General features: G+C 40.0%; 2 protein-coding genes across 2 annotated transcripts in view; one reads left to right on the top strand and one right to left on the bottom strand.

Annotated features, from left to right (window-relative positions):
- Nucleotides 1-9722, top strand: part of KLB (klotho beta) — a 24248-nt gene extending 14526 nt beyond the window's left edge. Inside the window, exons 3-5 of the mRNA XM_026675361.2 lie at nucleotides 936-1195; nucleotides 3788-4931; nucleotides 8247-9722. Of these exons, the coding sequence (XP_026531146.2) occupies nucleotides 936-1195; nucleotides 3788-4931; nucleotides 8247-8647 (1805 nt within the window). The 3' untranslated portion in view covers nucleotides 8648-9722. The remainder of the gene's footprint in view (nucleotides 1-935; nucleotides 1196-3787; nucleotides 4932-8246) is intronic.
- RPL9 (ribosomal protein L9) lies at nucleotides 9618-22285 on the bottom strand. The gene is made up of 8 exons (XM_026675323.2): nucleotides 22257-22285; nucleotides 20031-20083; nucleotides 19779-19894; nucleotides 14396-14491; nucleotides 13112-13244; nucleotides 12440-12520; nucleotides 11534-11645; nucleotides 9618-9726 (listed from the first exon to the last, which is right to left on the bottom strand). Exons 2-7 carry the CDS (start codon nucleotides 20074-20076, stop codon nucleotides 11539-11541), a joined length of 579 nt encoding a protein of 192 aa, XP_026531108.1. The 5' UTR covers nucleotides 20077-20083; nucleotides 22257-22285; the 3' UTR covers nucleotides 9618-9726; nucleotides 11534-11538.

Below are 22285 nucleotides of genomic sequence, written 5' to 3'. Positions count from 1 at the left end.
CCGGCAGCAGGTGCAGACGGCTGAGGTCTTGGAGAGTGAAGACTCGGATGAGGGGCCTGCGGGTGAGGCAGGGATGGGGCCAGGACCATCAGGGAGTGGAGTGCTGCCTTCGGAGATTGTGGGGGCTGGCAGCAGCAATCAGGAGGTTCCCGAGGAGCCTGTGCCAAGTGCGTGTGTGCGCAGGGTTGCTCGAAGGAAAGAGCAGCTGCAGCAGCACGGGCGACTCGGGAGTAAGGCTGCAAGGTAATGGCCCCTCCCTGAGAAAATAAAAGCCAGCTGAGAAACTGGAGTTCTTTGCAGAAGGCAAAGAAGTTTTACACTTGAGCCTGGTGGATGTTCGGAATATCTTGGTTGATGTTTAGAGACTCTTTGTGTTTGAAATATTTCTTAGTAACTTTATGTAGTGTTCTTGGCAGCCTTGCACCACCTTGGCAAGGATCGTTCTTATCAGAGACAATTAATTTGAAACAGCCTTTTACCCGTGAAGGAACAGAATTCATAAAGAAACATTAAAAGGTTGTGCTGTAACCTTTGTCTTGTGTTTGCTTCCTTGGAACCAGGTTTGGGTCAGAACATTCAAGACCATGTCAGATGTCTGCAGAATCAAAATTATTTGCCAGGCACTGAAGATATTTGCCAAAATTTAAAACAATGTCCCTCTTCTCATTATTTATTTAAAAAACATAGGCCTTTTTCATGAAAAATATTTTTATTTAAGATAGTTTTTCATATTTTTTTAATCTGAGTCAATAAACATTCTACAAACGTGTCAGTTTGGATTTTTAATATGCTAAACGTTGATAAATATAAACAAAAGCAGCTGCTAAGAGAAATCCTTTCCAACCCTCCTCCTTTACTGGTTTACATTTGTGATAAATGCTTGGCATAGTCTAGGTTAGTTAATTGAACCATTGTTTTTTATTTGCCTTACACAGCTGTTAAGTATGATCGGATCGATGTCTTTGGTTACACGTCTTGGTCTCTCCTGGATGGATTTGAATGGCAACAGGCCTTTAGTGACCGGCGAGGTTTGTTTTACATAGATTTTGACAGTGAAGAGAAGGAGCGGATCCCCAAATCTTCGGCCTTTTATTATAAGCAAATAATTCAGGAGAATGGCTTTCCCGCAGAAGAATCAACCCGAGGCCAATTTCCTTGGGATTTCTTTTGGGGCGTCACAGAATCAGTCATCAAGGTAAGCAAACTAAGGCAAGCATCCCAACTCTGAATCAGAATAGAGCTGGAAAGGACCTTGAAGGTCTTCTAGTCCAACCCCCTGCTCAAGCAGGAGACCCTGGCCTACATCATTTCAGACAAGAGGCTGTCCAGTCTCTTCTTAAAAAACCTCCAGTGATGGGGCACCCACAGCTTCTGAAGGTAACTTCTGTCCTCACTGCTAGGAAGTTTGAAAGGATAAAATTTGTTAAGCCTGAATTCCCCAACAAGTGTTAAGGAAAACAAACTAAACAGAATGTGTAGCGTAGTCAGATAGGCAGACAGGTAAATGTGTGAGATAAGTTTGTATTTTAGTTAACACGCAGTAAAAAACAGATACGCTTGTGCTATCAAAAATATAGTTTATTCCATTAGGAATTATAGCATAGTCAAAATAAACGGTCCATTAGTCATGTATCATTTCAGTCAGTCCAGTCGGGGATACTCAATTTGCAAAGTCCGTGTTGAATAGCCAATGTCAGTTCACTTACAATAAATCAGTCCGTATTATCTCTTCTCTCCGTTGAGAAATCAACACTCCTTTCTCTCCTCCGTTCCAGTAAGGAAAAACGCAGTCATCAATCAATCCAGTAATTAGGGATCATTAAGCCAGAGAGAGAGAGCTGCAATTGACTTGCTTCTTTTATGGTGCTTTTACAACCACACCCTTAATTACATTCTTGTAGTTAAAGTTACACACACTTTAATCAACAAACCATGATAACTTATTTATTATTTTTTACCCAAACCAGTTAGGGTAAACAATGTTATCCCTAACAAAATTAATTAAAAAAATAAGACTCTTGATTTAGTTTCCCCAAATGTTGCAAATATTAATCAGAATGCCTGTTATCCCTCAATGGCTAATTATCCTTTATAAATTTGAGGGTTTTTTTTTAAAAAAATCCACATTATTTATTAATGTAAATGTTTCAAACCATAGGTTTTTAAAGGTCTTTCAAAACAAAAAACAAAAAACAGACATACTATTAGGAGTAGAACACAAACCAGAAGATTACGTGAAACACACCTTCCTCAAATGCCCGAGCCGTAAAACCAGTATTAGGCTGGGGCCGTAAACAGAGCACCAGGGGAAAGTCTCTATACAGGAATGCCACTATAGAAAACATTCTTCTTTATAGATTATTGTTAGGAAATAAGTATGTTCAAGAGATGGGAGAAGCTTCGACTGAGAAACCCGCTACTCGTCTCAGGCTTAGCAAGGTGAGAATACGTAACTCTGGTGAAGCAACAGGTGGTTTCCCATCTCCCTTTTAAGACCAAGCAATCTCTTCCAGAACAGGTTGGATACCATTCATCTATAATCTAGATATATCGATTTCTTGTCCTTCATCCTGCAGTATGTTGTCATGTCCAAACATTAATTCAGAACAACCCCCCCTCCCAAGCTTCACTGACATCTGATGGACGGGAAGAGGAGGAAAAACTGGGTGTCATTCGCAGTTTGTCATCCCAGCTCGCCTTTTTATATGGCCTTGCTAGATGTACTGATCTCTTAACCTTCGCCCATGACTTCCCACAAGAGTTGAATCAGCACATGGACCAGTAGCTCCAGAGCAGTGGTGGGATTCTACCAGTTTCCCTACCAGTTTGGTGATCGCACACTAACACACGGAGAGCTTCTGCACTGAATACTGGTCGTAAGGAAAGAGAACCCTGCCCTCTAATGGCTGCCTTTTATATACACACCTTTTCATGTTACTCTCCAGCCTTAAAGGGAAATACCCACACTCTGCTGAATCCCTCTTGTTACTTCAGCCAGACTTACATTAGCTTCACAGCATCGTGCAGCTACTCACTGCTGATCAGTTCTTAAATCCTAATACCTTACCACGTGCAGCTTTCCAAACACCAGCTGAGGCTCTGCCGTGCCAATCAGCTAAGAAGATAAAGAAAAGTGGAAGGGTGGGTGAGAGGCCGATCCTCCGCTTTTCTCTTTATCCTCTCAGCTGATCATAGGAGCTTACGGTTCCGGTAGCATTTCACCACTACTTCAGAGGTTGCCTCAGAAACGCTCCACTTTGACCATGCTATTAGAAGCCACCCTGTATTAGAAGAATAGACTGTTATAGCGGGTGTTGCCAATGTCTTAAATCTAAAATAACGACTGTATGTATTGGGAAGGAGGAAACTATCTATGTAAATCAATATTCCTGACTTAATCTGTCAGGATTCTGGAACTTAACCCCATTTAAATCATAGCCTTGAGCCAAACTTCCAAAGCTTCAAAAAGGTTTATTAAAGATGCAGTATTACCTGGGTGTGAATTCATTGTCACCCTTGACCCTGGTTTTCTCCCCACCCCCTGGGTGTATCGTAATTCATGTTCTCCAATGGGACACATCCATAGCCCAGAGTCATCAATCATGCTCTCCAGTTAGAATGTTGTGCGGCAGAAACTTCAGCTACCTCGTTACTATCTGTGAAAACATTTATGGAATGCAGTTTTGGTTTTGCAAGCTGTCTCACTGCTCCCCCCTCCTTTTTCTGTTGGCAACTCTAAAAAGACCAGAGAAATATGAGTTGACATGATCTTTATTCTCGTTCACAGGCAGAATCGGTCGCTTCTTCTCCTCAGTTCTCTGACCCCAACCTCTATCTCTGGAACGTCTCTGGAGATGGAAAATTCTACCAGGTGAAGGGTGTGAAATTGAAAACCCGCCCAGTTCAGTGTACGGACTTCACCAGCATTAAAACACACCTTCAGCTGCTATCAAAAATGAAGGTCACACATTATAGGTTCGCTTTCAATTGGTCGCTGCTCCTCCCCAGCGGTGACATGTCGTCCCTTAACCGCCACGTCCTGCGGTACTACCGATGTCTTATCAGCGAGATCCTCAAACTGAACGTGAAGCCCGTAGTCACCTTACACTATCCGACCCATCAGTCCTTAAGCCTGCCAGATCCTTTACTTCAACACGGCGGGTGGTTGAATCAATCCATAGTTGCAGCATTTAAAACGTATGCCGAAATGTGCTTCCGGGAATTTGGAGACCTGGTTAAATTTTGGATCACTATTAACGAGCCAAATCAGTTCGGCAACATTTACAACAGCAGCAGTAACGACACTTATCAAGCAGTTCACCATTTGTTGATCGCTCATGCCGCGGCTTGGCAGGTGTACGATCAACAATATCGGTCTTTCCAGCAGGGTCAGGTGTCGCTCTCCTTGCATTGCGATTGGGCAGAACCCGCTAACCCGTATCTCGCTAGCGATGTGGAAGCGGCCGATCGGTTCCTCCAGTTTGAAATGGCCTGGTTTTTAGATCCTCTGCTGGGGACAGGGGACTACCCAGCGGCCATGAGAAAATACCTCAGTTACAAAACCCGCAAAGGCCTTTCCGGTTCGTTCTTGCCTTTTTTCACGGAGGAGGAGCAGCAGCTGGTCAGAGGGGCTGCCGATTTCATCGCTATGAACCATTTCACCACACGATTTGTGGCCCACGATTCGAAGAACGGAAGCCAGTACGAATTGGACCAGGACATCCGACTGGTGCAAGATTTCACCTACCCAAGTTCCCCTGCTCGCTTTGCGGTGGTGCCTTGGGGGTTACGCAGAGCCCTGAACTGGATCAGTCTGCACTATGGTGGTAGGGATATTTATCTCACTGCTAGCGGGATTGAGGATCAGTCTAGCGACAACGATGAGCTCCGTAAATACTACATCGAAAAGTATGTGCAGGAAGCTTTTAAAGGTGAGTAGAAGGTGACGAACGCTCATCTCAATCATTCAGAAGTCTCCTGTGCATTTAGCAAAATTTAAAAGAGGGTGGCTGGATTGTTTTTCCTTTGCATCGAAGGGATGAAACACCTTCGAGGAAAGGCACACGGGAGGGGTACTGTGATGGCCCGGGGTATGGCACAAAGGCAACACAGTCAAATTAAGCAAGAAATGTCCCTTTAATACCTTCAACTTTGCCCCCACTGTCCAGTTATCTTTGGCTGGAGAAAAAACTCTCCCAAGAACTGTCTTTAAGTGGAAGAAATTCAGTCTGAAAACAAAGTACATACAAACTGTAAATAAAAATCCACACAAACCAGCAATTAACTGGACAGGGCAGGATAAGGAATTGCAGACACACACAGGTGGGAAGACGCCAAGAACCCAGATAAGCCTCGACGATACCAGATAATTCACAATTTGCTCCCAACAACTTTGCTGTGTGCAGCTTCCCTTTTTAAACACTGTGTTCCCAACTGCAGCTAATGAAGGGAATCAGAGCCCTTTCCTCCCCCATAAGCCACGCAACTCACGTTGCTCCCTTCTCCATTCCTCCCTGCGTGCCTTAGGATGAAGAGGGGGTGGCCCTGGGTCTTCTTCTGAATTCCCTCTCCCTTGCTCTACCTCTTCCCTGCTCTGCCCGGCCAGCCTTTGCCCTTCCCCAGTTTGCCCTTTGCCCTTCCCCAAAGGAGCCACACTCCCACTCCCTGTCAGCTGCTCAGCCACTTCCTCCGAATCAGACTCTGACAGGGGCATGACAGGTGATTGGATTTTATTGATTGGAATAATATTGTTAGGTTTTCCTGTAGCATGTGAGACTACTGGATGGCCCTTTCTAGCATGGGAAGATCACAATGGGGACAGGAATCAAAAGAGCCTGCTAGCAGTATATCAGGCCAACCCTTCCCGTAAATTAAATGTCACAGCCTTTTGTAAGGAGAGCATCTGGATGATGGGAGAGGATGGGCACACGCAAGACAGATCACGGGTACCATGTCAATGACTGCAGTTGTAATAGGTTAAAAAAAATTACTCAGCCTCCTGATTTTTGGCTGCTAGATTAACATGGCTTCCCTCCTACTAGGTGTAAAATGGGAGCAAAGGATTCGTCCGCACATGTTGTGCTGTGCTTGACACAACAGTTTGGTTGCTCTTTACACATCAGGCCCTTAAAGGAGGTTTCCCATCTTCCCGTGGTCTCCAGATGTGTTTAAAGGATGTTGTGTTGTGCTAGCTGAGCCAGGGGTTATTGGCTCACATTTCTGGGGAGCCCTAAATTGAAAACAATTATTCCAATTATATTCATCAAATCCAGGCCAAACGTCACCCACTCACCCCACCTTTACTACAGGTAGTTCATTTCTGTAGAATTTACACAATCCTGCCCAAAGCAAACTTTTTTCCATCATTCATAAAGCTGACATCAGCAGCTATGATTTCCAAGTGATACCGTCAAATTATTTTTTGTCATACGGTTGATAACTTTCTTAAAAAAAAAAACCCCACCAGACTATTCTATCCAAAATTATATTTAGCTGGATATAGCAAAATCTACCAAACAATAGTCAGAGCAATAAAATACGACACCTTTTCAGCAATCCTATCCTTTTTCCACCTGGACTTTGAATTATGTCATCAGAAATCAAGTTCAATAATGAAAGACATTTAAGGAATAGGGGTGCTTGAATAAAGATGAGATAAAAATAGATAAAAGTATAGGGTGGTATTGCTGACTGTTTCTCACTAACAGCGCAAACATAAGAATCTGATGCTAGTGATTGAATAATAGCAATAGCACTTAGACTTATATACTGCTTCACAGTTCTTTATAGCCCTCTCAGAGGTTTACGAAGTCAGCTTATTGCCCCCAACAATTGGGGTCCTCATTTGACCCACCTCGGAAGGATGGGTTAACCTTGAGCCTGGTGAGACTGAACTGCCAAATTGCAGGCAGCCAGAAGTAGCCTGCAGTACTGCACTCTAACCACTATGCCACCATGGCTCCTATAGAAGGGTGTGTGTGTGTGTGTGTATGTATGCATATATATATATGTATGTATGTATGTATGTACTGTATTTAATAAGAATATTTCATTCATTCAGATCTAGATGTCTTATTTTTGTGTCCCCTTTATCTTTTTGAGCAGTGTATGTGTGTGTATATATACACACACACATACATATATATAAATAAAGGCAGTTTTCCGATCAGCAGAACAAGAACAGCCCAAGATAAAGCTCTGAGGTTTTTTTAAAAAATGTAACTTAGTTTTGTATCCTTACTCAGCTCTGGCTATGGGAGTGGAATAAGTGCCTTTTCAGTTTAATCTGTCACAAAAGATTATTGTGAAAGTCATAGCATCTTGAAGGAAGGATGGATTTATGAGAAGTTCGTGAAATTCTACAAAAGCTCTATCTTGTAATTGTGAGATAACAAATGTTATTAAAAGGAGAGATAGAATAGAGAGCGTAGGATTGTATTAAGAAGTGTCATATAAGCAAATTATCAGCAATCTTGTGTTGTCAAAGCTTAATGTTTGTGAGGCTTACAGCCTACCAAATGCCAGGAATATTATTATAGGGTATACAGGTAGTCCTCGACTTACGACCACAGTGGAGCCCAAAATATCTGTGGTTAAGTAAGACATTTGTTAAGCCCCATTTTACTACCTTTCTTGCCACAGTGGCTAAGTGAATCTGTCTTCCCCATTGACTTTGCTCATCAGATCACAAAAGGGGATCACCTGACCTGAGACAGTGAAACTGTCATAAAACAAGTCAGTTGCCAAGGCTTTGAATTTTGATGATATGACCATGGGGATGCTGCAGCAGTTGCAAGTCCATTTTTTTCAGAGCTGCTGTAACTTTGGTCATTAAACGAACTGTTGTTGGCTGAGGACCACCTGTACACAACTATTATTATTTGAGGAGAGGGAAAGAAATGATGAAATGACAAGCAAGAGGCGGTAAGGATTACTTTTCAGAGACCATAAATAAAGCAGTAATTGTCTGAGACAGAAATGCTTCTGTCCCAAAGTAATCTATGTAGTATGAATGAATAAGGTGTTTCATTCTGGAAAGCTTCTAGAAAAAAATGTTAATTGTAATATTAGTAATACCAACAAAATACTTTTTTAAAAACCTGCAGAAATTTAGGGAAGGCTGTTCCTTTAGGGGGGAAAACGAGCTTAAACGAATGTACACCCATTTTTCTTTTCAATTACTCTCGAATGGCTTTTCGGTTCATACAGAAATAGAGAATTAACCTGAAATTGGTTGTCCTTTTCAGCTTACCATATCGATGGAGTCAACCTCAAAGGCTACTTTGGATTCAAGCTAACGGACGAAGTAGCCAAACCCAAACTTGGATTCTTTACCTCCGAATTCCAAGCCAAAGCCTCCGTCCACTTCTACAATCAGCTGATCTGCAACAATGGTTTCCCCACTGATCCTACATTAAGTAAATGTGGACCACGAAACGAAGCAGCGCCCTGCACCCTCTGCCTACTTGTCACTCAGGAAAAGCCTCTCATATTCCTGGGATGCTGCCTTTTGGCTACCCTAATAGTGCTCTTAAGTATTGTTGCTTTCCGGAAGCAAAAGAAACGGAGACAAGACTGGTCAAAATACTTCCAGCACTTTGGCGTTTCTGTGGAAACTAAACCTAAGAAAGTTCTCAGCCAGATATAGAATCATTTTCTCGATCCGTTTATCAACAAGGATCAGAAAAATTGGTGGAAACACTCTTAATAAGATACTTATGAATTTGGAATGCCAAATTCAGGATTCTGACACAAAGCCACACTTTTGGGTTTTTACAAGGGCTTGCACTACGTTCTTGTTCCCCATCTTAGACATTTGTGGCTGCTTACTACGGAGAAAATTGGTGTCCAATCAACTGGCCTTATTCAGTTTCTTCAGCCTCCTCATTATACAACCCGGTCCAATGGAAGCCATTTAACCTACTGTACATTTTGCACATCTCTATGTGAAAGCGAACTATTTAAAAGTATGCATGTTGGTTTATTATTTTAAATGGAATTCAGACAAATGTTTCTGTTGGGATAACTATGTAGAGTTCAGTTTGAAAGGATAAGATTTTAGAAGTGTGCACTTTTAAAGAAATGTCTTTGCATTTCTCAAGTATAATTATCCTGTGTGTGTGTGTGTGTGCGCGCGCGCTGTGGTTTAGAGATGGAACATTTACAATATATTTTCATTTTTTGCAATCCCATTAATATTCCAAGTTGATCAAATACCAACTTTGTTTAATTATCACTAATGCTCACTTCCCATTTTCTCTAACACCCCTCAAATAATTTAGGTAATGGAGTTAAATGGTGAGCTTGTAGCTTTTAATTCAGTTTCCAAAATAAGAAACAAGTGAAGTGTTGGAAAAAGACTTGAAATATCTCATGATTTGAGTTAAACCAACCAATTCCAGATTTCAAATGGACTAAAGAGAAATAAAGTTATTCCACAGTCTTTTCGTGCAAGATTCTCGCATGTAACTCCTAAAATGTACTCCAAAACACTTTAAACACTCCTAAAGATATTTTTTCTTACCATCTTTGTGTTGTAATGGGCAACTGAGCAGTCCATTTTCAAAATTAACAGTGAGTTACAGCTATTCCATGCTCAATCACAAAAATACAGGATATTGAAAGATAATGGTTTTATTTTCTCAAAACAATCTGAGACTGTACAGTTCAAATAGAAAACTTCCAACTGCAAGATGTGTCATGTCTCCCAGATTGCCATTTCAGGACCTAAAACCATAAAAAAAGTTTTATTGTTGAAGCAGATAGAATACGAAGAAAATAACTTTACTTCCATTCTCTGACAAACATATTCAAGCTAATGTGATAAAGAGTACTGTGGTGTAGTATTTTATAGATGTATTTAAATATATGAGAAGCTCTTACGTGTGTTTGTTGTATTGCATTTTTCCCCTTTTGCTTTTTCCTCATTGTTAACTAAGTTAATTTTTCCTGTTTTGTTAAATAAAGGCAAACCAAAATGAAAAATCACCTGATAGTATCAGTCTGTGGAGTGAATACATATCAGCAGACAAATTGATGGATGGGATTATTGGCTATTTTAGATTTCTTAAAATACTTGTAAAATCTAAAAGATATTTTCTAAAAGATTTTAGAAAATATTTTAAAGCAAAGAAGGGCAGGAGAAGTTACCCATTTCATCACCATTAATGCTGAACAATAATCTCAGCTGCAAATCAAAGTTTACTGTTTTGTGCCATGAGGGAAGACAGTCTTCCTTTACTTCACCTTAAACAGTATATGATGTACATTAATGGCATTATAACTTTGGCAAATCTCAAAAAGCTAATTAGAACTGAACATAGCCAGTGGTTGGATAATGGTTGAACTATCAAGAGGCCGTAGGCAGGAGTGAAAAGGTGAAAAAGTCTGGAAGGGCATAGAACCTTATTGGCAAGAAAACAATTAAGGTATGTTCTTTACGGTCATCATGAATTGAATTCAATTCAATAAAGCTTCATCTTCACCCTTAACATGAAGAACTGTTGCAAGAACTGGGTTTGGCTAGTCTAGTGAAAAGGAGGACATGGGGTGATGCAATAGCAATGTTCCAATATTTTGGGGGATGCCACGAAGAAGAGGGGGGGGGGTCAACCTCTTCTTCAAATCACCTGAGGGCAGAACAAGAAGCAATGGATGGAAATTAATCAGGGAGGGGAAGCAAGTTAGAACGAAGGAGAAATTTCCTGACTGTGAGAATAATTAGACTCCAGAAGTTATGGGTGCTCCAACATTGGAGGTTTTAAAGAAGAGACTGGACAGCCATTTGTCTGAAATGCTATAGGGTCTCCTGCTTGAGCAGAGGGTTGGACTAGATGACCTTCAAGGTCCCTTCCATTATTCTGAATCAACTTATATCTATCTAAAGCATACCAATATCCAGGCAGTGGATTAACTATTTTTAGCATTGGGACTATAGCTCTTCAAATCATAACAAGCAAGTCAAATTCAAATGGCTTTAATGATGCTCTCCTCATTGTCTAAACTCTAAAGCAAGCTAAAATGAGAAATGAGCTTTCTCAATTATTCACTTTTCAGATGGGATGAAGAAAATGTTCATGCCTTTCCAACTACCTGTGGAATTTTACGAGCAACACTTCACTCTTCCAACACATGGGATATATATACTGTATGACTATTTCCCAAATGGTAACTTATACAAATGCTCGTAAATCATTCGATTAGCAGGGTGTCTTATTATACACCAACGCTTTCTCCCACCCCAAACTATTCATCAGTCATCCTTCGTATATCCACTATCATGGAAGCTACAACTCGGTAAACAGCTACCTCTACTTGCTAAAACTATCTTCAGAATTGGTCCAGTAACATATAGCATTTCAGGGGTTAGTGACTGAGACAGGAGTTGAAATAAAAATTCACTGAATGGTTGAGTTATGCCACTTTTCTGGTACAACTGTCCCTGCTTTGAAAGCCAAAATTTAAATCCAGGATATTATTTGTATTTCACATAGCGCACATGGATTTATGCATTAAAAAAATGTTACTAACTTACCGGTTTTATTCATCAGCTTGTTGCACTGTTCCCTTCTCGGAGACGTAGATACCATCCAAGAATTTTCTGATATCTTTATTCTTGACAGTTGTGGCTTGCTGGATCAAGGCAGCTATATAAAAATAAAAAAAGATGGCTCTATTTAATTTGGAATGACAAAATAATTACACCCTCCAGATTTAACAATTGATTTAAGCTAGGGCTACAATAAAATCAAATTAGAGGGCAAAGTCTAATTTGTAGCAAGGTAGGAAAAAAAGCATGGAAATATTAGCAAAACCTGTCAAGAATAAAAACGCAACAAAGAATTTCCCTGATCTTCTGTTTATTTAAACAAACTGTTTCCAAATGCTTTGCATGACATACCGTATTTATCGGCGTATAACACGCACAGGCGTATAACACGCATCTTCATTTTAAGAGGGAAATTTCAGAAAAAAAATTTAAATTTCTAAATAAAAACTTTGAAGCAAAATAAGGGTAGCTCAGAACTTTTTTTTTATTAATATTATTACCACGGAGGCGGGCCTCCTTCTCCCAGCTCCCAAGGAAACGAGGCACTCAGCGGCCTCCGCCGCACCGCCTGGCCTCTGCTCCCACCGCCCGGCCTCCGCTTGCCCTCCGCTCGCACCGCCCGGCCTCCGCCGCACAGCCCGGCCTCCGCTTGCCCTCCGCTCGCACCGCCCGGCCTCCGCTTGCCCTCCGCTCGCACCGCCCGGCCTCCGCCGCACCGCCCGGCCTCCGCTTGCCCTCCGCTCGCACCGCCCGGCCTCCGCTGGCTTCTTAACATTATATCGGCGTATAACACGCATACATCATTTGCCCCTATTTTCAGGGGGAAAAAGTGCGTGTTATACGCCGATAAATACGGTAATACAACGGGCAAACCATAATATAAAGACCTACCCGAATTAGATACCAATTCAATGTCATTTCCTTCAAGGATCAGTTCATCCTTCTGAGCTTGCGACACTGCACAATTAACCCCTGAAGTACAAAAAAAAAAAAAGAATATTTGAGAAAAGATTATCACTAAAAAAAAGAAATGAAAATGTATTCAAAGGAACTGATTTTTAACTTAAGAAAAATATATTACTATATTAGCGCGCTCACTGTAGTTTGCCTTTCAAAACTAAGAATATTTTTCCCTTAAGGAAGCTTCCTACCAAACCCAGAGGAAGCATTACAAAAATAACTACAAGTATACATCACAACAAGGATGCTACGTCTTTCTGTATTGAATAATTCAAAATGCTCTTAAGTTCTCTGTTTTATATATAAAATACACAAGTACCACCTTGAACATTCTGTGGTTGTATTAAAAAAAATCTGGCTAGTATACAATAAAACCTGCTTGTAAATCTAATGAAATCAGTATCTACTAAACTTTTCAGACTATTCCAAGATTCATGTCAAGCAGTCGTTTTCAAACTTGGCTATTCTTAAGATACATGGACTTCAATTCCCAGAATTCCCCAGCCCCTCCAGGTTCGATAACGTACCGGTCTCGGGCCCAGAGTACTAGAATTCTTTCTCGTATCCCATTTAAACTCAGGTTGGGGTTGACAAGCGCCTTACCTTGCCTCATGCGCACTCGTCGGATATATTTCTCTCCAAGGAAGTTACGGATCTCGACCAGGGAGCCATTTTCTTGAATAACGACGTTGATGGGGAAATGGGCATAGACAGACCTCATCTTATAACGAAAGCCCTGAAATTAAGACAAAAGTTGACCAAACCAAAGAAACCGGAATTCCGAAGGACTACACTCCGCTCGTCCATCAAGCCCAACTCAGCTGCGCTGTCATGTTTTGCGCCCTAAGCTCGGTTTTAAGAAACTAATGTCAACTCATAAAACATTCCTATGTGTCATGTCCCTGTTGGAATCTGATTTCGAGGGGGGAGGTCAAACAGCTGACAGGGAGTGGGAGTGTGGCCCCCGTGGCTGTGGAAGAAACGGGGGAGGAGCACAGCCAGCTAGGCATTCAGAGAAAGACCCAGGGCCATCCCTTCTTCATCCTAGGGCATGCAGGGAGGAACGGAGAAGGGAGCAACGTGGCTTATGGGAGAGGAAAAGGCCCTGATCTCTTTCATTAGTTGCAGCTGGGAGAACAGGATATAAGAGGGGCGTTTGCACACAGCTCCTTGCTGGAAGCAAAGCGTGCATTATCTTTGTCGAGGCTTATCTGGGTTTTGACATCCTCCCAACTGTGGTTGCTGCGTTATCTTGTGGAAGTCTGCCATTTATCATCCTGGCCTGCCATTTAATGACTCCAGTGTGGCTTGTGTTGGGTTTTTTAATTTCTAATTACTTTTACTTTTGGTTCAGACTGCATTTACTCTCTTCGTAGACTGTTTTTGGAAGAGTTCAATATCAAGCCGAAGATAATTGGACATTGGGGCCCAAGTTGGAGGCATTAAAGGGAATATATTCTACTTTTGTGACTGTGTTATTTTTGTGTCATGCCCTGAGTCATCGCACTATGCCTGCTTTAGTAGTTGCTATTAAAAAAAAGGGGGGAGGAAATCTGTAGCAGTTTGAAAGCGAATACATTCCAACTCTTCTCTTTCAAAGATTGTAACTAAAATACCAGAGCTTTTGCCTGCGAACATATTTAATTGGAAAATGTGACTGATGACACCCAGCCCGTGAAGGTGCTCAATTGGAGAATCTGGTTTATGAGACACCCAGGGGGAAGGGAGAAAGAGGGTCACAGGTGATTGTAAATGACATATGCTACAGTGGGCTTCATATAGGGCAGTGCCAGTATGTCGCCTCTAATGAACCCTTTGCAGTTTTTTGAAGTTTGGCTCAAGAATCATGATTTAATTAGGGCGATTGCTGGAATCCTGACAACTTACCAATGTAACCCCTTTGATCATGTTTTGCACATGACTGCAAATTGTGCGAACGGTTGCCAGCTCCTTTCTGTTACCCCACCATTTGTCGACACGCAGCTAAAAGGTTTAAAGAAAAGAAAAAATGAATCGCCATTCCAGGACGTCAGCATAGTCTTTGACCTAGAACAGTTCACTTAGTCATTAAGTGTGAAAAATGGCCATAAGTCATTTTTGTCAGTGGTGTTGTGACTATGAGCGGTTCACTGTTCAAAGTTACAATGGCACTGAAGGAAATGACTTATGATCATTTTTTCACACTTATTACTGTTTTAGCACTCCCCTGGTCATGTGGATTTACATTCGGATGCTTCACCACTGACTCACATTTATGACACTTGCAGTGTTCCAGGGTCACATGATCCCCTTTTGCGACCTTCTGACAAGCAAAGTCAATGGAGAATCCAGATTCACTTAACGGGTTACTAATTTAACAACTGCAGTGATTCACTTAACAAATGTGGCAAGAAAGATCATAAAATGGGGCAAAACACACTTAACCAATTTCTCACTTAACAACATAAATTTTGGGTTTAATTGTGATCATAAGGGGAGGACTACCTGGACAGTCAACATTTTTTCTGAAAATGGACAATAAATGGACAATTTTCTGCACCCGCAACTATTTATATATTTCTAACAAGCAAAGATTTTATAACACTAAGCTGTAATTATAGTTAGTTTGTAGATGACAGCACACACAAAGAATCCAACTTGACTCAACAGTACCTATCAAAACTATTCTTTTTTCCCCCCAGATTTTATTAATTTTTAAAGACAAGCAAAACATCATTAGACATTAAAACCTCTTTCCATTATAAATTTTTACAAGGCAGATGAAACATTGTTTTATACAATATAGTTCTGATATATCCCATTTCCACTTAAATACCTTTTAGCAGATTTCTCATTATTTCTCTTTACTCTTATTCAATTACATTTCTTCTATATTTATCCATTTTATAATCATCATATTCATATTTCCCTCTGTCTTGTTTGCAATTATTCTCCTCTAGCTTTCCTCCAAGGTTTTATTAAATCTCAAACAGACATACACACACAAAACACAAGAACATAAAACTTCTTTTTAAAAGTAGCTTGGCCCCGGATTACCTCTCTTTATATGGACTTCAATTAAGTTTATGCTCATCATATATACCATTACCTATCTTATTTACCATTCTATATCTTCATTATAATTTCTCCCCGCTTTCCACTCTTCTTAATTCTATTTTATTCATTTCATCTTAATTTAAATCATTATACTTGTATCTTTTGTCCATTCTTTTCCAATTATCCATTTATCTCATTCCCTATAGTAGAAAAAAAAAAATTTCTCCTGAAGTCACTAATCAAAGTATGATGCCTTTCCATCGCTCCCCTAAATTAACATTTAAGGTAACACCTAGTTCCCTATCTGATTCTGCTTAGTACATTCTACCTACTAATTTTTAAGAGAGAAAGAAAATAGTAAATCCATAAAGTAATTAAATATATAATTAAAAATTAAATCCCATAACATTCCAATTATCTATTTCAAAAACAAATGCTACAATAATAAGTTCATACTAACATCCACACAATAGTCAATTAAACTCTATACTTAAACTAAATATTTTAAACATTCCTTTTAATATTTTATTAAATCTTAAAATCTATCATTATTAAACTTTTAATGTTTTAATCTTTACTTAAGTCTTATAAAATTCTAATTTTCTATTTCTAATACAAATACAATACTATCTTATGTACCTTGCAGAATCCTTTTGAAACAAAGTTATACATTACCCTTTATCCCTAAAAAAAAATTCTTTTTCACATCGTTTCATACCTTTGTGGCTTTTTCCCCCTTCTTCCTTCCTATCTTATCCCATCTGGTCTTTTTACCCCCTTAGCTTCCCCTCTCTGTTGTTTTTCTCTTTTCTTTTGCTTTCTAACATTGTATTGATTTTGCATCTTATTTTTCTCTTTCTTGGATATTTTTTAAGTCTTATGTCCTTTTTCCTTCCTCTCTTTCTCCTTCCTTTCTTAATCAACTTTGTAGATTCGTTAAAGATGGCTTCTTCTTCTTCTGCTTCCTCCATCAATTGTTGTGTTTGCTGATAAGTAGCAAGCGCCATTTCTAAAAAGCGAAAAATTTCTCTCACAGCGTCTTTGTCTTCTTTCTTTATTTTACCATATTCCTCTCTCAGTTCATCAACAGATAAAGCCATTATAAACCTTTTCTTCTTCTTTTTCTTCTTCTTCTTCTTCTTCTTCTTCTTCTTCTTCTTAGAACAACCAAGATAATTCAAAGCTTAGAACAATTCCCCAAAGTCCCAAAGTCATCAAACAATCCAAACAGAGCACAAAGTTCTTCCCTTCACACTTTTTCTTCCTGGGGTAATATCAATTGGAGAGGGGGAAAAAAAACACCCAATCTGTATTTTAAAGTCTTATTGCGATTAACTTCCAATCTCAAAATCTTCCAGGCATCTCCTCCAACAAAATCTTAATATAAATTTTTCTTTTGTCCTCTCCCTTCCCACTTGTAACAAAAAGCTTTAAATTTTTACCTTCTATAAAATAGCAGGCTTTTCAATATCCATTTGTTAATTCCATAGGGAAGGAGAGTAAACTTTCTCTTTCAACACTTTCACTCGCCGCTTATAAATCTCTTCTGGAAACAAAGTATCTTTCAAAAATCAAGATTTTCAGGATATTAAATACATCTTATAGTCCCAGTTCAGCCAAAAACTTTCGCTTCAGAACTTTCTCCTTCTTCCTCCAGCACAATCTTGTCCAGCTGCCGGCTTCTTTGTGGCGGCCATTACTGACCGCCACTCCACCGCCTTGAGAAAAGGGGTTATGCCGGGTGGGGAAGGGGTCTGCGAAAACCCCAAACCCCTGTCCGGATCCCCTGTCTTCGGCTGCCTGTACGGGCAGCCTTATCCTCCAGACCCGTCGGGATCGGAGACACCAAGACGGCTAGCGCAACAAGGATCGCGCAAGATCGCGAAACCCCGCCGCCACCGAAGCCTGGCAAAACCGGAAGAAGCCTATCAAAACTATTCTTAAGATTGTATCTTTATTCCAATTTCAACCAATTGTTTCCCAAGGTTCTTTCCGCTACTTAAAGATACAAAAAGCACAGAAATAAAAAGGGAGTTGAACAGAGATCTCCTAGAACTTTTGTTGGTGACTGAACTCTGACGGAGAAATTGCAACTGCCCAAATTCTGATTGGTGGTCTAGGCCAGAAGCCCCCAACTTTTTGGTTCCATGGAGAGAGGTTTTTCTGCGGACCGGAGCAGTTTCACATGCTGCCTGCATCCCATGGATGGGGGCTCGATTGTTTGAGCGGTCCCATTGCTGGCATGCCGTGGTTCGGTGTTGGTCCATGGACCGGGAGCTTGGAGGTCCCTGGTCTAGGTCAGAGTGGTTCCCTGCAATCTCTATCTCCAGCAAGCCTCCTTCACTGGGCGTCAGTTTGATACCACATCCCTGAATACATGCTTGTTAACTTAAAAGATTTCCAGTTGCAGGCCGTCTCGCATGCGTCAACCATGCAAAACGCAACCATTTCAGTAAACCGAAGGCTTTGCTTCACAAAATGCAACACATCCTTCTTCCAGACTGAACACGAGAACGAGAGTACTGCTGCACAGCTCACAAATAGATCAGTCCAACCAGCTGTCGGACGGCAGCAATTTCTGACATCGCACTGACATTGTCAAGCCACTGCAACCATAGCAATTGTTTCCAAGGATTTTCCAGTGTTATCTTTACACTCAGTTCACACACCTCCAAGGTCTCTTCCAACTGTTTCTTTTTTTTCCCTTTCTATTCTTCTTTCTATTCTATTCCATATTCTATTCTTCATTCTATTCTATTCTACATTCCATTGTTCTGTTCTATTCCTTATTCCATTTTATATTCTATTCTCTATTGACTCTTGAAAAATGTATCTTTTCTTTTTTGTACACCGAGAGCATTTGCACCAAAGACAAATTCCTTGTGTGCCCAATCACACTTGGCGAATAAAGAATTCTATTCCATTCCATTCCTCTATTCTATTCCTCATTCCATTATTCTATTCTGTTCTGTCAATATTAAAGGGATGCCTAGGAAGGAATGTTCAGGAATCATCCACCATACTAAAATGGATTAATTGATATGCCATTTCTATATGCACTACAAGTCCACTGAACCTGTCAGGTTCCACTAAACTGTGTTTCGGTGCTTTTACTACTCCAAGCTTGGGTGTTCAATCCTGTGACTCTAAACTTGATTTATATTTGAGCTATGATGGGCTAAATAAACAGCATGAAGGATGGCAGCCAATAGTTTCAGAAACTTTAGTAGAATAGTTGTATAATACAGGTAGTCCTCAACTGACAACAGTCTGTTTAGTGACAAAGTTACAACTGAAAAAAGGGACTCAGGACCACTTTTTACACTTACAACTAGTATCCCTGATACTAATATGTGGCAAAAACATGTGGCAACTGGCATATATTTATGACAGCTGCAGTGTCCCAGGGACATGTTATCATCTACTGCGATCTTTTGACAAGCAAAATCAGATTCACTTAACAACAGTGTTACTAACTTAACAACCGCCGTGATTCTTAACTGTGGCAAGGAAAGTCGTAAAATGGGACAAAGTTCACTTAACCAACGTCTCCACTTAGCAGAAATTTTGGGCTCAATTGTGGTTGTAAGTTGAGGACTACCTGAACAAATATGCGTGCACTCAAGACAGGAACATGGTCTGTGAAAACCACAGGAGCATTACCCATAAAATATACATAAAATAAGTAGCAAGAATGAATATACCTGGCACTTGAGATGCAATGAAAGCTATCACAGGTCTTCAGAATTTATGACAACACCGCAAGGATTCACAAGATTTATAAACATTGCAACTGTTTTATCAGGTTGTGTTGAATCTCCAACATTTTTGCTCACTACCTTTCAAGTCCACATCTCCAAATCTCATATTCTAGACCAGAGATAGGCAACCTATGGCTCTGGAGCCTCATGTGGCTCTTTCATCCCAGTGCTGCGGCTCCCTGTCGCCGGTCGGCTCCACAATTGATAGAGCTTTCGGTTAGGATAGGTAAAGAAAAAAGGACGCCATGTTAGGAGGAGACTCTATGGTGGCGGAACCGGACTTCCAGTTGGCTCCAGAATTGAACCAGGGTGTGTGTGTTCTGGTTAGGACCGTTGTGGCTCACTGAGTGTTTAAGGTTGCTGATCCCTGTTCTAGACACATCACCGCAATAAATTGGGAATTAATATGAGAGGCGATAGGAAATCTGGAAACCTGACACAACACTGAGCATTAACGTTCAAAACCACCTCACCTTCCTGCGTTTCTTCCCCAAAAGGGAGAGTTCCACATTGATATGGTTGAAGTCTCTTTTCAAAGTTCCTCTGGGCCCTTTGACAGTGACTGTCCGCCCTTTCAGGATAATGTCGACTGGAAAAGAAAAAGTAAAATTAGCTTTAGTGAACTACTCAGACAACATAAATATCCAAATAATGTCAGAGGTGTATTTATTTGTTTGTTTTTAAGAAAAGAGTCTTATTAGAAGAGTCACTAGTTACATTCTTACCTTTCTCAGGAATGTCAACTGTTTGGTTACTAAGAATGGTCTTCATTTTTAATCTATTAACAAAAATAAGACAAAATGGAAAGTTAAGAAAGGGATTCAGCTTTTTAAGTAAAACAAAGCAAAACCTCAACAGCATTTAAACATGGTGCTTTGCAAACTGCTAGGCTAACACTAGAGATGAAAAATAAGGATGAACTGAAATGTTATATAATTTGGAATAGATTTTACTATCGGTGGGGACAGAAAGGAAGAGTTTAAGATTGAAAAGAGTTGTTAAAGAGGACATCTGTGATCACGAGACTTAAATAATACCAAGAGTGTTGGAAGATGTAAATAAAGATGAATAAATGTATATTGTGCATGTGTGTATATGTATGTATGTGTGTATGTATGTATATATATATATATATATATACATACATACATATCTGTGTATATATATATATATGTATATACATTTGCGCACACACACACGTACAAATGTATATAAGATCTATATTCTATTATATTTCACTAGAATGACCAAAAATTATGTCAAAACAACTCCGCTTCGTTCAATGTTTTTTTAATTGTTATGTTTAGTAAAAAATTAAATAAATAAAAAAAACAAAACTTCAACAGCATTTAAAGCACGGCTGCTTTTGAAAAACAAAATTTAAAGCCAAATTGCACAGCTGCATAGTGGATGCTTAATATCTTTTATTTCAATGAAAGTATACCCACAGATGAGAATAAAAAATATGACAATGTGCAGAATTGGACAAGCTAACGATAGAACTTAAAGACAAAGAGGATACAGAATACTGCTTAACATGGGATGTATTGTATAAATGGTTAAACAACAGGTGCAGTTTAGTACCTAACAACGAAAGATTAACAAAAATAAAAATAAATGCAGCTATATAGAAATATGTAATAATACACAATGCAAGCAATACCACTATCGGACTGTACGTGAATATAGTTTAAAATCTACAGAGTGATAAATGTAAAAGCGTATTATGGTACAAATATGAAAATAGTAGATATGATGTACAACACTATGTAGTCAAGAGAGACTATATTGTATGACTATGAGAATAATAGTTATAACCAGGATGCATATACTGCAATGCATTTTTTTTAAAAAGGACACTGATGTTGCAAAATTAGAAAGGTGATAATAACAAAAAATGTACAATATTTTTTTAAAATATCTTTTATTTCAGTATCATTTTTATAAAATTGTCCTACAACCTATAGTCTTCTTGACTGTTGATTCCAAAGACGATCTACCATGTTAAGCCCCCAAACCACTGTTTAAACCTTTTTGTTTTCCTAGATCTCCCTCTTAATAAAAAAAAGAAAAAATGGTAATACTGAATTGCTAGGAAAAAAATACATAATTTTAATAAAATTGGGTTTTGCCCATTCCTTTAAGACACATTTCATACATAAAGCTGTCATAATAATGGAGAAACAATATGCACACAATGAACGTACAATATGCATAGATGAAGTTTAATTTAACTTTTGGACAGCAACTTATAATTCTTTGATTGGATGAAACAATTAACTGTGATTAAAGGCAGAGGAGAGTGGTGAAAAGCTTTTGGATCTCACAGCTCAAAAATATAAAGTATAACTGTTCCAAAGTGGCCATTCGTTGCTCTTAAGCAGGGGTCCCCAAATTTGGCAACTTTAAGACTTGTGGACTTCAACTGCCAGAATTCTCCAGCCAGCATAAACTCTGCTCTTAAGGATTTCTACTGCATACACTTATTATCATCAAACTGGGGAATTCTGGGAGTTGAAGTCCACAAGTCTTAAAAGTTGCCATGATTGGATACGCCTGAGCTACACCTAGCATTTAGCCTACGTTAAAGCAACACTAGAGGGGAGGCATTATTTGCTCGTAGTTCACACAACAACTTTGGACTCTCCTTTCTCTAAATCAGAGAACGTGCCCATTAAGGGAGCGTTCAGCAGGTCGCGCTTGCGCAGATGAAGCCCGGGCGCGCGCGTCCCTCTCCAGGCCATTGGGGGGAGGGGTATTATTTCTCAGGGGCTCCCTCTCCGAAAGCGCGCGGACGCCAACCCGAAAAGTACCCGACTCCGAAAGCGGATGCCGTTCAGGCCTGGCCCGGAGCGTTACAAAGTACCCGGCGGGACCGACTTGGCGGATGGAGCCGGATTCTCCTGTCTTTAAGTTCCGACCGGGGAAAAAGACAAACCGGCGCGACTCACCATTCGCGTTGACAGGAATGAGGAAAGGA

The sequence above is a fragment of the Notechis scutatus genome, chromosome 4, assembly GCF_049901735.1.
Source record: "Notechis scutatus isolate UNSWTSFEM ecotype Mainland chromosome 4, rNotScu1.2, whole genome shotgun sequence".
Classification (NCBI taxonomy): Eukaryota; Metazoa; Chordata; class Lepidosauria; order Squamata; family Elapidae; genus Notechis; species Notechis scutatus.
Note: the sequence above shows the minus strand (reverse complement) of the source record. Positions and strands in the feature narration are given on the sequence as shown.

What these genes read in the sequence shown, in the direction of transcription:
- RPL9 (XM_026675323.2), bottom strand. Translation starts at nt 20,076, where the DNA reads ATGAAGACCATTCTTAGTAACCAAACAGTTGACATTCCTGAGAAAG. An exon ending in TGGGGAAGAAACGCAGGAAG is followed by an intron (nt 14,492 to 19,778) that starts GTGAGGTGGTTT and finishes TAAACCTTTTAG; the next exon opens with CTGCGTGTCGACAAATGGTG. An exon ending in TGATCAAAGGGGTTACATTG is followed by an intron (nt 13,245 to 14,395) that starts GTAAGTTGTCAG and finishes TCTTAATTTCAG; the next exon opens with GGCTTTCGTTATAAGATGAG.